The sequence below is a fragment of the Aspergillus stella-maris genome, assembly GCF_047715825.1.
Source record: "Aspergillus stella-maris strain CBS 113639 unplaced genomic scaffold BDV14scaffold_57, whole genome shotgun sequence".
NCBI classification, from domain to species: Eukaryota; Fungi; Ascomycota; class Eurotiomycetes; order Eurotiales; family Aspergillaceae; genus Aspergillus; species Aspergillus stella-maris.
This window is the reverse complement of record NW_027396851.1, coordinates 160,769-176,467: the sequence shown is the minus strand read 5'-3', so window position 1 is coordinate 176,467 and position 15,699 is coordinate 160,769. Positions and strand designations below refer to the sequence as shown.

Genomic DNA, 15,699 nt, shown 5'->3' with positions numbered 1-15,699 from the left:
GAGGACACGGAATAGCAAGAGATATGGGCTCCTATTGAGTCTTTGATATCCTGATCTGCCGTGGCCTGATAGATAGATTCGATTGTTCGAGAGTGACGTAAAGACACAGCGCAGAGTCAATTCTCAGCCTCACAGAGGGGCCAATGGAGTTGTGGGCTATCTGCTGGCAATCTTCTTCTGCTTGTCAAGCGGTGGTCTTCCCCGCCGGACAGATGCGCTGGGATTAGAAAGCATGTTTGCGCGAAAAGAAACAGCCGGAATGACTCATCTGAGGCGCCATGAAGGATATTTCCCGATACCGCCGCTGTGCTGGCTCTGCCTGCGCGGGGCGGAAAAAAATAGCGATGGAATGCCTGATACCAGTGGCTGTCAAGAGGAAGGAGATAGGTTGCCGTGTAAAGCAACGGAGGCAAGCATCCCTTGTTTGCGAGGGCGAATGGAGAGAGTTTCGGGAGAAAATTTTCTAGCGTTCTTCTCCGTCTTCTATGGGGTTCACCGAAACGTCCTCCACTTCAGGTATGCAGATGGACAGTGGTCAGTGGAGGCGATGTTATTGGGCCGCACCTCGTGCATATTTTGGGCAGCCAACAGCCAGCAGCAGCGGGCGATACTACCAGTCAGGAGACGGGACTACTGGTGGCGACTGAGCGGCTCCATTGTTGTTGTTGAGAGAATGATCATGAGTTCACGGCGGTTGTGAAAATTTGGGTGAGAAAACAAGAATATAGAGTTGTTTGAAGTAAAAGCGAGGGAGTTCCATGGTTTGCTTCTATCCGAGATCCACGCGCTTCCCGTTGATCTGGCGGGGTCTTTCTCCGTATTTCCACGTCCTCCACTAGCTCCGCACCAGGCTCCATGAGAGCGGTACAGCGACTCTACTGTGGGAAACTGGAGTATTTCGTATACTGCAATGTAATGCCCATAGATCTTGCAGCGGAAGCTCGAGATATACTTGCTTGCATTCATATCTCCGAGAAGCTTCTGGGTATGTACTTTCCTTGCTTGCATGCGGAGCAGAACTTTGTGCTCGGACATCCTAGACGCGAGATATACTTCATCACCAGGCCAGTGGTTTTACTATCAGGATGTGTGATACGAGGTATAGTTGATACCTTTAGTTTACTGTGGACTGTCAGCAAGTTCGGCTTCAAAACACGATCAAAACAAGGCCGATGCAAAGATGGAGATCAATTTTCTCCTCTGCTCCGTCGCCGAATCGTCACATGCCTAGATCATACACTGTAAGCTGGGGCATGCGCCAGTGCGTAGAGTTTCACGGCCTCCATAAAGTTCAGCATTCCGGGTAGAAGACCACCAGTTGGTCTAATCTGAGATATCTTCGTCTCACACAATCGCGCAGACCATGCTTCCAAGGACCATCTAGTAGCATCTTGGTTTCCAATGCGAGTAAAGCTCGGACGCATTTCGTGGTTGATATCGTCGACTTTGAGGCTTCGTGCTATTCGAGTGCGCTTCAACAAGCTGGAACTTCAGTCGGAGTGTATCGTGCAGCAGACTGAGCGGTGACCCCTTGCGTCGCAGGTTCGTGTCTGTGCCGGCTCTGCGACGGACCACGGCAAAGTCCCTGTCAGATGGTGGAGTATTGCCACATCCAAACGCGGCAACAACCACGACCAGGTTCCGGGGTACTCAAGCTGAAGAATATCGGGGGCCTGTCATGATAGAGACCCTTGATTAGTAGGAAGCTGAAGAAACCACGGCGATTGAACGCCTTCTGCCTGTTGCGAAACAGATGCCTGGATGTAAGTTCTGGATGATTCGGCCACGACGGCGGAGGTATATATAGGCAGACGCAAGTAATAGCGACAACAGCGATGGCACGATGACACGATCAGATGGCAGCTAGCGGCAGATCAGGCAGCGTTCGGCAACAGCCACGCCTCCATCCCCACCACTACTACCGTCAATCTCCGACTTCCTTCGACGACGCTGATAATTATTCGTCATCGCGTGCTGAGGCAGCCCCTCCGAAAAAAGGAAGGAAAACCTCCAGCAAGGGCGAGATAGAAAATAAAAACCAGAAAAAAAAAGATTATCAAGGGCATTATTACTCCGGCAGTTGGGTTGCGACGACTTAAAAGTGGCAGACCGCATTGCTTGGAGCGCCGCCTCGCATTTTCTTCGCTCTTCCCCTCTTCAGGCTGACTCTCACCACCTCCCACAGTCCACAAACCACTTATCAGTACTTTCTGCCCTTCGCAGCCTGATCTCTTCTCTCTTCTCGTCTTCTCGCATTCCTTCCTTCCTCTCATCTCCACACTACCACCCCCACCTGGCCCTGTCTCGCTGTCTTCGTCAGGCCCAGAATCCGAACCCCTCCAACCGTCTTCTGTCGGTTACACGCTGCTGCTCTGCATTTCACGCACTGCTGCAGCCCGTCGACTTTTTCCTCTTTTAGCCCTCCACTCACCGTCTGCCAGCCGACATCTGCAGACCAAGCGCGCTTCTTCGCTCTTCTCGCCACCTCGCCTGTCTCTGTGTTTGTTGGTGGATGCGTTCCTGTTCTGTCTGTTCGCTTTCGCCCGATTCCTCTTACCACCACCCATTCCGTCGCTAGCTCTACGCCAAACTTTGTTGACCATACACCTCACTTTTTTCGATGGAGAAATTGCTATCTATGGACGACTCTGAATCCACTGTTCATCGCTGACACACAACGAGTCTAGACGCCGTCACCTCCTACACCTGGCTACTGATCTGCGTCGGTGGACTTGCTGCCCTGCGACTCTCCCCATAGAGTGGATATTCTGGACTCATCCAGGTAGGGGAGAAAGCACCAAGTGGGAAGGGACAACATCGGTGGGAAAAAGCAAGGAAAAGAAAAGGTTAGGAAAGAGAAAGGAGGATCCAAGTGAAGGAAAAATTTTCTTTGACTCATTTCCATGAGGAGCAGCAGCTAGTGCTGCTGTGAGTGACCAAAAACCCCCGAAGCCCTGTCGGGGCTACACGTTTCAACGTCATCCACAGTGCCTTCGCCAAAGCCAGCCCCCCCTCCCGCCTGGGGACCCAACCCGGGCCTTGGCCGCCGCCAAAAAGTCATGTCGAGGAAAACTCCTCACGCCGCCTTCGTTGAGGAATACGATGAGGACGCTCATGTTATCCTCCCCGATACTCGTCAAGTCGCCAACGTCACTGCCAAACGCTCCAAGTCCGACTTGAGGAAGTCGGCCAGGGAGCCCTTCGTCGAGGCTGCCAGTGATTCAGGCTATTCGAGCCGCACGGCTGCCACCGTCAACAGCACCCAATCGGCCCCGTCAGGCCAGAAGCGTCCCCCTGTCCCTCTTAAGGTCGACACTGCGCACCGAAGAAGCGACCTCGAGCGAGTTCGTTCAAGAACGAAAGAAAGGCCTCGAGACCGTAGCAGCCGGCCAACTCGTGAGGACAAAATGCAGGCCGCACCTTACTCCGCTGGTTACCCTCCAGCTCATCTTCCACGGTCCCCGTCCAGACCTCAGAGACTTGAGAGGACTTATACACGAAATTATCCTAGTAGTTACTGGGATGCCGAACGAGGAGTGTATCATGCCTCTCCTGCCGCTGAACCTCGACAGAGGGAGTACCGATATCACTCTTCACAAGGATCTACCTATGACTACCCCCCGTCATCACCTCAGACACCGCGTTACCACCCTTCCGCCGTCGTCCAGGTCTCGCACAGTAGCCGCCCACCCGGTCGGCCTGCTCGCTCGAACTCCTACCATGCTAATAACCGACCGGTGAGCTTCCATGGAATGATGCCGTCGATGAACGGGATGATGTACAGCTCGTCTCCCGTGAGCCGACCGTCATACGACCATGGTCCGCCCTTGTCGTCTTCAGCCTACTCTAACTCGCCGGCGTACCCTCCTGCTCCGCAATCCCTCTACTCTCAACAGGGATCTTACTATGGTTACCCCGACGCCGCAAGCCCGCCCGAGCACCATGACCGTTCGTTGTCGCGGCCCAGAGATCAACATCGGTCGCGCCGACCGTCTGTCTTTGAGCCTCCAGCAATTGATTTTGGTTCATCAGAAGAGGAGGAAGAGGAAGATGAGGACGACGTGGAGGAACCCATGGAACCTTCTCCACCACCCCCACCTCCCGGACCGCCCCGTCAAGCACGGGCACGGCGCCCGTCCGTGTCCCAAGACCGTGGCGAAGATGAATACTACCGATCGATGCCACCACCGCCGATGAAGTATCGGGCACCGCCGCAGATCATTCAAAAACGACCTGATCTTCCCCGAAAGTCCGCAACGACGGCATCTATCATGCAGGAACGTCGGCCTTCAAGGTCTCTTGACTTGGCCGACCTGCGGGATGCTCTTCCCGAGTACGGTTACCAAGACTCGAGCGGGCGCACAATGATCCCTGAACGGAACCGAAGTCTCCGTGATGGCAGACGCCCCTCCGTCTACCACGACTCTGGCAGATCGGCGGCCCGCATTGCTGTTGAAAACTCAACCCGTCGTCGCCGGCCCACTATGTATGACCTCCCTCCCTCTCCAGGTGCTGAACTCGAGGAGAAGCAACGGAATATCGAGGAATACCAGGCTTCCCATTCTGGCAAGAGCGTTGCTCCCCCGATGACCTTGAGCGATGCCTTGCTAAAAGCAAAGGCTAGCTCTCAGCACGGGAGTGACAGCGGGAGCCAGAAGAGCCGGTCGGCCAGCAGCCGGGGCAGCGGCAGCGATTCTCGCACGCGATCTGCTAGTGGTGCACTGACTACCACTCGAGCTGAGGACAATGATGACATTGTAATGACGATAAATGGAGTCACCATGAGCTTTACACAGGAATCCGTGGGCGGCAAGCGTATCAATATGCGAACTGGACAAACCGGGGCTGTGGAGTTGAACATTGAAGGAGGAAAGCGCTCGAAGAAATATTTGACGAACGGCTCCGACTACACAGCCACCAGCAGCAGCTCCAGAAGAGAACGCCGGTCTGACCGGGCCAGCCGCCGCTCAAGTCGATCAACCTACAACGGTCGCTTCTAGTCGCCACGAACCTCCCTCACAGTCCGATCAACTCCCCGTTCAAGGCACAGCGAAAGACGAGAGAAGAGAAAAGCTTTGTGGTATTCTAGTATCTTTACTCTAGGACGGGCAGGTATTGGGACAAAAGGTAGCAGGCAACGCGACGAGTCTTCAGTGATTGTGATTGCCTGCTTGGCCTTTATACCCGATCGCCATCCTGTCTTTGAGTTTAGCGAAAGATAAGCACGTGGACATTCCATCTTGAGTCGGAGTAGCTGCGGCCTTGCATGGGCTGTAGATTTGGATTCGTGAGCTGGATATACACGACAGTATCGCGCTTCAGTTCTTCGTTTATTTCTTTGGGAACAGCAAAAGTTTGATGATTTTGGGTAAAAAAGACTGGCTTTGGAATGGGCGGTTTCTTCGATTTCTCCTTTTGACATCGACTTCACGAACCACCGGGTTTCAACATAACGTCTCTCATGGCTCAACATGATTGTATGCCTTTTGATGACCTGCACGATTTACCTTACGCCTGATGTTGATTGCTCATGTCTTGTCATGTCATGTTTATGAAAATTCTTTATGTTACGTTCATGTGTTATGCCATCCTCCGATACACCTGCATCTGCCTGTATAACTTTCTTCTGGAACCAAGCTTGTTTCTTCACCGTTTGTGTGCGTTTTTCATGTTTGCAGCATTATTGAAGAAATGAGCCCGGATTTGGAGGAAAAGATATACCCCATGTTTCTTGTTTTCGATTAGCAATTGCATCCCCCTCTTATTCTTATTCTTATTCTTAGCCTTGCTTCAGATTCTTCTTTCTTCTCAGCTTCTCGTTCATAATTCCCCCATTCGCATCGTTCGCCTTGCTTGCTTTGCGTTGCTTAGATACCTTACCTTGTACGTAGTTGGACATCTGTTGACCTACCTTACACTAGCCTGCTCTGCTCTGGTACTGTACCCATCATGTACTTTTTATCCTGCTTCGAGCTTTTCTGTTCCCTATATTTATTTTCGACATAATCAGTTCATGTACTCAGCGCCCGTTGGGCAGTATATTGACTACATACAACTTACCCGTATAGACTTTCTGTTCACTCGACTTCTAAGTTACTTTTCATTACCACTATCACTGAAGGTTCTTGTCAGTTTTGCAATGAAAGAGAGCCTGAGGAGTGGATAGCGAGAAGTATAAGGAGAAAAAAATGTCATTCTTTAATTCGCGCTGGTTATACTAAACTAGAATTATATAACAGATCTGCTGAATACTTCTTGTCCTCAACCAATAACAGATTATTCACCATGTATACCTACCGTACAGTACATAGGTCGCCCCGTCCATATATATCAGTTAGTGGATAGATAGATAGTACATCTACCCCCGCTCTATCATCAGTCAAGCAAGCATCCTGTGAGAGGTTCCCGTGAGAGCTTCCTAAGATCTTCTCAGCGAGAGGGCCAGGAAACCTAGCAATCTATAACCAGCGATTATTCCCAGTAGAATACCGACCCATTTCCCTGTGTTTCCTGTGCTGTATTCGTATGCGTCTAGCACTCCGGTTCCGCGGATCTGGCAGACGTCTGCGAGGTCGGTCTGGTACATGCAGTTGCATCCTTTTTCGGGGCCCGATGCAGGGGCGCAGTCGTAGACCCGCTCCGCGAACTCGTTTACCATCATGCCTTGGAAGACGTACGCCTGTATTCATCGTTAGCCATGCATCTTTCGACTGGACGCTTTCGAAGACAAGAAAAGGGTACGTACCTGATAATCAATGTAATGAAAAACATACTCCCAGAACGGATTGAGTATAGTCGGGCTAACCAAGAACCCACCAACGCACATCCAGAGCCCATTTGCGAACGCGACGAGTGCAAGCGCAATAACAAAGTTTGGAAAGATCGAGGTCACGAGGACGACGAGGGACTCTGCTGCCACGAGATCCAAGAAAAGCCACATTACCCAGGTGAAAAAGGCTGTTGCGGTGGGTCGAAAGTTTGAGAGGAAGTAGGTTATTAGGGAGGTTAGGGTTGATATCAAAACTTTATTTGGTTAGTATTCGGGAACCAAATATCTGCATTGGGTTCGAGAGGGACGTACACAGAAATGGTAGGCCAATTATGAAGTTTGAGATAAGAAAGGGTAGGGAGCCGTAGAGGCCGTTTGCGCGCTCTTTTGTGAATGTTGCTCGGTCTTCAAGGAAGGCGGGGACGTAAGCGACGGCCATGAAGCTCATGAATGCTGAGCCGAAGAACTACCGATCAGTCAGTTCACTTCTAGACTCTCCTTATAATGGTTGGTGCCAGTGGCCCATACAATTGCATTGATGAATGGTTGGATGTATTCCTGCTCAGTCTTTAAGCGAAGCCACACTGTTCCCATCATGATTGCCAGGCCTGTGTAGCGTATGGTTAATATCTTTTCTTGAACCAATAGAGAAAAACCCACCCATATACATTGCGATACGGATTCCATACGCTACGATATCTCGATAGCTCTTGATAAATAGCCGATGTAGCAGAGAGACAGTTATGCTAAGCAGACCCGGGCGGCTGATCTCATCTGACATGACCGTTTCGTTACCCTTGTCCGCAAGTTGAGAGCTCTGTCGCGCAAGCCGGGCGCTCTCCATTGATTGTACCCATGCAGATTGAATCTTCTCGACGTCGTCCTGCGCAGAAGATTTCTCGGTCGCAAAGTCCGAGCTCACGATGTCGAGGATATACTCAGCGGGGTTGGTATGGGAAGGGACGGGGTACCCGATGCTGTCAAAGTAGGACGGAACCTCTCTGACAGGGCCATAATAGCAGGCCTTTCCACCGGAGAGAAGCAGAAGTTTATCGAAAAGTTGGAATGTTGCTGTTGACGGTTGGTGGATGCTTGCTATAATTATAAGCTTCGCGGGTTAGCAACCCTAAATTAATCCTCTTGAAACGCGACCCACATTATTAGCCCGAGCCAGCTTCTTCACATAAGATATGACCTCGTAGCTCGCAGTTGAATCAAGCCCGCTTGTAGGCTCATCCATAAACAGGATTTTGGGACAAGTGATCAACTGGCTAGCAACGCTAACCCGCCTCTTCTGCCCGCCGCTGATGCCCTTCCGTATCGGAGTCCCGACAAGCGTAGACGCCTGGTTCTGAATACCGAACGCTTTTAGAAGAGCCTTGATGCGTTCCGCTCGCTCAGTTGTGCCGATAAACCTGGGGAAGCTTCTCGTCAGCCTAGTCGCGATCTCAATGTATTGAGCGGATAACTGCAGCATACCCGGGGAGCGACAGATCCGCCGCAAACTTCAACGTCTCTTGCACAGTTAACGATCCGATCAGGGCATCTTCTTGCTCAACGTAAGACGTTATCCTTCCAAATGCGGTGTTGTCGAGTTCTCCGCCGTTGACATAGCAGTGTCCGGCCGGCTTGGCTCCGGACGACGCGGTGCGGCGCGCAAGGAGGTTAAGCAGCGTTGTCTTGCCGCAGCCAGACGGACCCATGAGCGCGAGTAACTCGCCTGAGCAATATTAGCTTTTGTTTGAATGTAGCGCGGTTACGACGCGCTTTCCCGTCTATGCAGATTGATGGGAGCTAACGCACCTTGTTGCACGCTCCCATTGAGCCCCTCGATCAGGTTCCTCGGCTGCTTCGTTCGTCGGTCTTTGACTGTGACAGTCAGGTCATTCCAGGAGAAGTCTCGAACAGAATGGTTCATAAGGAACTGGTCTGCGTCATTTCGCTCCAAGTCGGTGTTGAAGTCAGCGGCCCGAGCACAGGCGTTCAGCCCGTCTCCGTCGCTGGAAGAACTGTATGCCATTGTTCGGACGCTTAAAGCAGGGCACGAGATCAAGGGAGTAAAATATCACTAAAAGTAATAATCAAAGCAAATATACAACGGTGCGCTTGCTTGCTTCAGGAGAGAACTGTAACTCCTGCCCATGTCGGTAAATGGACTCGACGCCCCAGGGAATAGGCTGGTCGACTTTATCAGTCGTGTAACGGGGACTGGGGTGGCCTCTGACCGATGAGAAAATAGTAAACGGCGACATGGCTGAAAGCTAGGGCCAAGCTGGGGCCAGGAGGAATGTCAGGCGAGGAATGAGAGTGGAAAGCTGAAAGAGAGAGCGCTGAACTAGACAAAGTTAGAGAAGGAATGGTCCCCGAATTCTCGCCTCAGGCATCAGCCCTACTTTTGAGTCCCCGTCCAAGTCTCCGCTTACAAGACGCCGTTGAGATGGATCTTCTTGCTGGTTTCCATGATCCTTCGAGAATCTCGATCTCCGACTGTCGATTACGTCTTGGATCTTACGAGTCAATTTTAATCCTCCGACTCGTGCGAGTCAAAATCTATGTTTGGCAGCGGGGCGCCATTTCTCATGCCTTGGTGTCACCTCACACAGACCACGACACGAGAACAAACTGGGATAATGGCTGGAATCAGAAGATGGAGCTGAGAGATTATGTTCTTGGTGCCGTTGTCATCTCAGCCTGTTTGTTTCTTCCAAGGGCCAATAGTTTGGTGTCTGGTTCGCGGCATGCAGCAGGCTAATGCTCTAGCGGACGCCGTGCTCGGGCTTTGACTACGTTCGCCGCTGATAATGCGAATCAGGGGAACCTGTGGGTGCTGCGGGCACTGGGCATGAACCAATCGTTGTTTTGGACCCGAATACCTGGTTTTGCTGTGTACGCCTACTGGTTGTTATTGGGTGTCGACTGAGTCGAGAAACTTTGTATTTTCGCTCTTATGAACTAAAAAGTGGATATATCGCTTATATTTTTGTGTCGTGTTTCGTTTACATGCTGAATGCCACGTTAGCAAATGTCCCTTACATGAATTATAAACACGACTTACCGGTTGACGGGGCTAAGACCGAGGATACGCATGCCGTTATGCAGAACCTGCCGGGCAGACTCGTACAGTGCCAAACGGGCCTTCTTGACCTCTGGTTCGCTACCGACGATTCTCAGGATGTCGTAACCGGAGCTGAGAATGTGAGTCATGCGGAAAAGGTAGGTGATGATGGTGGTTGGTTCAAGGGTCTTGGTGGTCTGCATCACAACGTCAGGCCACTGTGACAGCAGACGAACGAGGTCGGTAGCGTGAGACTCTGTGAGGAGGTCGAGGTTGGCAGAGGGAAGCTCGTCGATGTTGATCTCTGCTTTGCGGACGATCGAGCAGAGACGAGCGTGAGCATACTGAAGGTAAGGACCAGTGTCTCCTTCGAAGGAGGTCATGGCATCCAGGTTGAAGTCGTAGCCGTTGATACTGTGCGAATTAGAAATGACTTTATTTCAGGGTAAGAGGGGTACGTACCGCTTTCCAGACATATCCTGCACCATGACGGAGGTGATACCCAGGATGTCGGCGGTCTCCTGGGGGTTCTCGACCTGTGAGTACTTGTCCTCGTTCTTCTTCATGACTTCGTGCATCTTGTCGGCGACATCACGCAGAATGTCGTCCAGGAACTTGACAGTACCCTTTCGGGTACTCATTCCACGAACCATACCGAAGTTAATGTGCTGGCAGCGGCTGGCCAGGTCCTTGTGGCCCATGAGCTCGGTGATCTTGAACAGTTGAGCCAAGTGGAGATCCTGCTGAGAAGCGACAACGTAGATCATTTTGTCGAACTTGTATTCTTCCTCACGCTCGAGAATGGCACCAATATCACGGGTCAAGTATAGAGGAGTACCGTCCTTTCGGACAACGACGGCCTTGCCGAGCTTCTTGGCTCCGTGCTTGACAAAGTCGACAATGACCGCACCTTCGGACTCCTCAGAGACACCAGTCTTCTGGAGTTGCTCGTTGGCGGTAGACATGCTCTCCTGCTTGATTTGAGACTCTCCCGAGTAGACGTCAAAGTCGATGTTGAGACGAGCGTATGTTTCCCGGTACTTCTTGATACTGAGGTCACGGAATCGGCGCCAGAGGGCCAGGGCATTGGGGTCGTTGTCTTCCATGCTCTTGAAGTAACGACGAGCCTTCTCGTCCTCGCTCTCATCAACGAGCTTGGCAAGCTGCTGCTCAAGCTCCGCGACGTCCTCGCTCTTCTCCTTCTTAGCCTTGATCTGCTCCTTGAGCTCTTTGATAGGGCCGTCCTGCTCCGACACGATGCCGTTGATCTTGACGTAGACGTCGAACAGGTGACCGATAGGGTTCTGAAGCAGCTTCTCCTCGTCACCGAACATCTTGAATCCGTTCGCGAGCAGACCGTACTGCTTACCCCAGTCACCGAGGTAGTTCATCTTGACGACATCCCATCCAACAACAGTGTATAGGTTGGCCAGGAAACCACCGATGATAGTACTCCGCAAATGTCCAGCGTGGAAAGGCTTCGCAATGTTGGGCGAAGAGAACTCGACGATGATCTTCTTGCGACCCTTCGAGGGGTCCTTGGGGTCGCGCAGACCCTGGTTTCCATTTGATCCGAACGAAGCCTTGTCCTTCAGGATTTGTCCAATAACGGTCTTTGTGAGGGGGTCGGTCTTGAAGAAGAATTTGAGGTGAGGGCCATCGGGGACGGGGGTCTCGACGAGGTCGGATTCGGGGAACTGTCCGGCGAGCTCGACACAGAGGTCTTGGGGCTTCTTTCCCTTGATTTGGAGGGCGGGGACCTGGATAGTTATTGTTAGTGGTCTTCTGAATAAATATCCACTGTTTACATACCGGAAGCACGAGATCACCCTTGTCTAGTGTGTTTGTCCATGCCAGTCGGGTATAGATCTTCTCGGTATCAATACCCGTCGCGGCGCCCAGCTTCTCCGCAATGTGCTCTCTGTAGATGTCGACTGGGTTCAACGAAGGGAAGCAGTTGGGGAACTTGGAGTTGTCCGAGCTGGTCTGCAGGGACAGCGACTCGATGCCGGAAGTGAGGGGTGTGGTAGACGCCATGTCGAACGCGACGTGCTGTTTTGCAGCGCAGGTCGCAAAGCCGAGACGAAAGGGATTAAATTGGCGACGGGAGTACGGGCAATTCTTTGAGGAAACAGGAATGATTGAGGGGCGATAGGACGGGATAGACTTGCAGAGGATGGTGGAAAATCGCTGAGCCCCGCTAAGAAGACCGCGACCCATAGAGGGGGATTCGTGAGCTCCAAGCAGAGGGGAACTTTTTTTTCTTCCAATGACTCAACCGGCAGTTTCCTGTCTCATCTTGGGTCCGTCGGGCGGTAAGAGCAGTATCACGTGTTGTGCCCCGGGCCCTAACCCCAGTATCTCCGGATTGGGATTCCAAGGGAAGTCGCGTCTTCACTCCAGATAGTGACATACTACAAATAACTTAACTGTCCGACCTAAGAAGTACCCATGGTCTACTAATGTCTCTTTGGATTTATCGTGTCATCGCTTTCCAGTCAGTAACCGAATCAAAGTAAGGCCATGATATATACTTTAGCCTGACGCCTTCACTGTCAATGACAATAGATCCAGCACTGCTTGAGATTGGCAATTAAACGGCCAGAGACTTAGAACCTATCAGGACGGTCACCGAAGATAGATACGCGTGAGAGTTTACTTCCTCTTTCGTCGTACGTACTAACAGGAGGTGGTCAAGTGATCAATTGACAAGTAGCCGACATGTCGAAAAGAAGAATCAAAGGACTCTTGACCGAAGAATCTCTTCCATCTGAGAGGATATACTTGCTATCTCTTGACTTTGACTTCCCCCGCCACCAAACTGGGCTTCAACATGCCCTCAGCATGATCATGTCCTGGCGACGAGCTGCCCGGCTCTGATAACCCATTGGAGTCCACATGGTTTCAAAAAATAACGTCGGCTTTAATGGAAGACTATACCAACACCTAAATCCCAATCCGAGAACGTTCAACTAATAATGCCCAGAAATCACCCGCGACTCATGAAACCCACCTGTACTCTGTATACTTCCCAGCAGAGACCATTCCCAAACAGGAACTCAGTAAACGGCCGCGCCGAGGCCCGTTAAGCCTGACGTCACCACCACCAAGACCATGCCATCACCAAACACGATTTCCTGCACGCCAAGATGCTTTTTTCCACTCAACCTCATCTGAACTCAGCCGTTGGAAATGGGTGACCGCCGCCAAAAAGCGATTTCGCGCTCCGTGCAACGCGCCCTCACGCGCCCCGGCAGAGCCCGCATCTCGTTCATCCAGCGCATCCTCGCTTTCTTTCGCATTTTCTATCTAACGCTTATTCGGCACGAGGGCGAGCTCTTTCATAAGCTGCGCACGGAGGTATGGAGTCTCGATGAAGGAGACTACACCTCTTCTTTCCGTGGGAGTAAGAAGGATCCTGCGCTGCTGAGTATGGGTGACCTGGGGTTTTCAGGATCGGTATGTTTGCTACTCTCTCCCACGCCCCCAACCTTTCTCTAAGACCCATTGAATACTAACATGCTAATACGATATGAAATAGACATTTTTCCGAACCTCCAACAACGCCTACCTTATAAAATCTGTCCCCCGACACTTCGAACACACCTTCTTCCGCGAAGACCTACTGAACCCCTACTACGAGTTCATGCACAATCACCCCGAATCCCTCCTAGTCTGGATAACAGACTACATCTACGCGCCCTACAAATCCCTCGGGAGTCTCCTACGCACCTCACCAGCGCACCACATCGTAATGGAGAACATGCTCTACGGCAAAGATGACCCGGAAACATATTCAGACGCGGGCTCAAATCTAAGTGACAAGTGGGAAACGTACGATTTGAAGCCGATAGATTACTTTTATCCGGAGCGCGATCTTGTCCCGGATCCGCTTGTCAGCCAGGAAACGATGAGCCGACTCGCTGATAAATTCGAGGATAAAATCCGCCTTACTCGGAAGAACCACGATGCTGTGAAGCGTGTGCTTGAGCGAGATACAGCGTTCTTAGCGTCTGCGAATATAGTCGACTACAGCCTCTTCCTCGTTCGGTTTCCTGCAGCTGCAAAACCAGGGACATTAGGTAGAAAGACACAATGGCGCGTTGGTGTCACAAGCGCAGACGGGAAATGGAAGTACCGCGCTGTCGTGCTGGACTTCTTCTGGGCGAAGCATACGTTCCATGCGCAGGCTATGACGGGGGCCGTGCAGGCTTTTAATATCCTTGGGCGGCAGGGTCCAATGAGTATTACGACTACGGCGGAGGAGTATCGGGAGAAGTTTCTGGAGATGGTGGGGAGTATGTTGGAGGTTTATATTCCTGGTTCTGGGAGTGAGGAGGAGCAATGACAGTAGATTTATTTATTGGTGTTGGGGAAGGCAATGTCTATACAACATTATCGTATTGTATCTCATCTAGTTTCTTAGCGAGTATGAAACATTTTTGATCAATCCCGAAACTTCAATTGCTTCGTGCGAATGCAGTAGGCGTAAAGTGTCGTTATATGTCGTTGAGCGGTCGGCGTCAATTGGCGTCAAATAGGGGTGGTGAGAACCCCATGCCCCCGGATTTGGCGCATACAGGCATCAAATATGCAGGCGGAGCATAATTTGTCGGTTAGAAGCAGAAGATCTGGTCCTCGAGCTTGCTGACGGGCCGGGCCTTGGTGTAGCCGAGAGACTCGGTGGCCTTCTTCATGGCGCTGACCATGGGAGGAGGACCGCAGAGGAGGACCTTGATGTCGCTGGCGGGGGCGGGGAGACGTTCCTACTACTGTTAGCCGATGCCAATTTCTTGTTCTAAGGAAACTTACCTTGATCATGTCAGGAGTAACGAAGCCAACACCACCGGTCCAACCCTCAGGCGGGTTGTTAAGAACGTAGTAAACGCGGAACCCATCATCCTCAGCAACAAGCTTCTCGAGCTCCTCCTTAAGCAGGATATCATCAGGGTTAACGTTGGCAAAGATAAGGTCAACCTGGGTGGTATCATTGCCACCGTTGCGGGGACGGTTACGGATAATAGCCTTGATAATCTGGAGCATGGGCGTGATACCGGTTCCACCAGCAATCATACCAATGTGGCGGCACATGTTGGGGGTGTAGACCATAGCGCCCTTGGGGCCGCGCACCTTCATGGTGTCGCCGACCTGCAGGTTCGTCAGGTACTTGGAGATGTTACCCTGGGGGTAAGCCTTGACGAGCAGGTCGAAGTAGCCGGCTTCATTGTCGGAGGAGATGGGGGTGTACGAGCGGACGACCTCCTTGGGCTGACCTTCGATTGTAGCGGCGAGGGAAATGTGCTGGCCGATGGGGAGGCCGAGGATGTCGGTGGGGCGGGGGAGAGCGAAGCGGTAGATTGTGACGTTGTGGGAGATCTCGTTCTTTTCCTTGAGGAGGAAGTCTTGGAATTCGGTGGGGTTGAGGACCTTTCTAGCCTCTGAGTAGGAGTGTTAGATCATGCTAAGGGGCATGCGGCAGTGCGATTGAGACTTACTGACAGCACCGCCGGACTGGGCCAGCAGCTTGTAGCCGACAAAGGCAGCGACCAGGAGAGTCCCGAGGATTACAAGGGTGGTACTAAAGAGTCAGCGGCGGTCAATTCATGATGAGTGAATAAAGTGTACCTCATGTTTGCGACTGAGCCTCCAACTCCAATGCGATGTGTCGAAGAGTATAGGAGGGAGAGGAGGAGAAAAGGTAGGAGAGAGAGGAAGCAGAGCGGAAAGCAAAAAGGTTTGAGAGCTTCGGGAGTTGGAGATGGGGCCGGGTTTTGTGACGGTAATTACAGTCAGCCCATCCATGGCCGATCTACCTCCGACTCTCCTACACCTATTTCACCGCTGCCACTGATAGCTACCAGTAAATACTTCTAGT

The 15,699-nt window shown here is 51.8% G+C and overlaps 4 protein-coding genes across 4 annotated transcripts; 1 reads left to right on the top strand and 3 right to left on the bottom strand.

Moving 5' to 3' along the window:
* Positions 1-6,418: 6,418 nt before the first annotated feature.
* On the bottom strand, positions 6,419-8,789 carry BDV14DRAFT_203295 (putative ABC transporter; the record flags this gene model as incomplete). The annotated part of the gene is made up of 8 exons (XM_073774254.1): positions 6,419-6,679; positions 6,746-7,023; positions 7,082-7,235; positions 7,298-7,377; positions 7,430-7,877; positions 7,926-8,184; positions 8,249-8,489; positions 8,573-8,789. 8 exons carry the CDS (start codon positions 8,787-8,789, stop codon positions 6,419-6,421), a joined length of 1,938 nt encoding a protein of 645 aa, XP_073624945.1.
* A 902-nt stretch (positions 8,790-9,691) lies between these two features.
* BDV14DRAFT_179358 (arginine--tRNA ligase) lies at positions 9,692-12,073 on the bottom strand. Its single transcript, XM_073769750.1, has 4 exons — positions 11,637-12,073; positions 10,287-11,584; positions 9,825-10,238; positions 9,692-9,772 (listed from the first exon to the last, which is right to left on the bottom strand). The coding sequence occupies exons 1-4, from the start codon at positions 12,042-12,044 to the stop codon at positions 9,766-9,768; spliced, it is 2,127 nt and encodes a 708-aa protein (XP_073624944.1). The 5' UTR covers positions 12,045-12,073; the 3' UTR covers positions 9,692-9,765.
* An 887-nt stretch (positions 12,074-12,960) lies between these two features.
* Positions 12,961-14,389, top strand: BDV14DRAFT_113280 (phosphatidylinositol phosphate kinase family protein). Its single transcript, XM_073765728.1, has 2 exons — positions 12,961-13,283; positions 13,366-14,389. The coding sequence occupies exons 1-2, from the start codon at positions 13,017-13,019 to the stop codon at positions 14,170-14,172; spliced, it is 1,074 nt and encodes a 357-aa protein (XP_073624943.1). The 5' UTR covers positions 12,961-13,016; the 3' UTR covers positions 14,173-14,389.
* Positions 14,307-15,547, bottom strand: BDV14DRAFT_113275 (cytochrome b5 reductase family protein). The gene is made up of 4 exons (XM_073765727.1): positions 15,450-15,547; positions 15,320-15,402; positions 14,637-15,262; positions 14,307-14,590 (listed from the first exon to the last, which is right to left on the bottom strand). Exons 1-4 carry the CDS (start codon positions 15,452-15,454, stop codon positions 14,441-14,443), a joined length of 864 nt encoding a protein of 287 aa, XP_073624942.1. The 5' UTR covers positions 15,455-15,547; the 3' UTR covers positions 14,307-14,440.
* Positions 15,548-15,699: the final 152 nt, after the last annotated feature.

Excerpts from the sequence above, each read along its gene's own strand:
- BDV14DRAFT_113280 (XM_073765728.1), top strand. The coding sequence starts at position 13,017 with ATGGGTGACCGCCGCCAAAAAGCGATTTCGCGCTCCGTGCAACGCGCC. Across the intron at positions 13,284-13,365 it reads ACCTGGGGTTTTCAGGATCG|ACATTTTTCCGAACCTCCAA; the intron begins GTATGTTTGCTA and ends GATATGAAATAG.
- BDV14DRAFT_179358 (XM_073769750.1), bottom strand. The coding sequence starts at position 12,044 with ATGGGTCGCGGTCTTCTTAGCGGGGCTCAGCGATTTTCCACCATCCTC. Across the intron at positions 11,585-11,636 it reads AGGGTGATCTCGTGCTTCCG|GTCCCCGCCCTCCAAATCAA; the intron begins GTATGTAAACAG and ends ATAACTATCCAG. Across the intron at positions 10,239-10,286 it reads CAGGATATGTCTGGAAAGCG|TATCAACGGCTACGACTTCA; the intron begins GTACGTACCCCT and ends TAATTCGCACAG.
- BDV14DRAFT_113275 (XM_073765727.1), bottom strand. Across the intron at positions 15,263-15,319 it reads CCAGTCCGGCGGTGCTGTCA|AGGCTAGAAAGGTCCTCAAC; the intron begins GTAAGTCTCAAT and ends ACTCCTACTCAG. Across the intron at positions 14,591-14,636 it reads TTACTCCTGACATGATCAAG|GAACGTCTCCCCGCCCCCGC; the intron begins GTAAGTTTCCTT and ends TAACAGTAGTAG.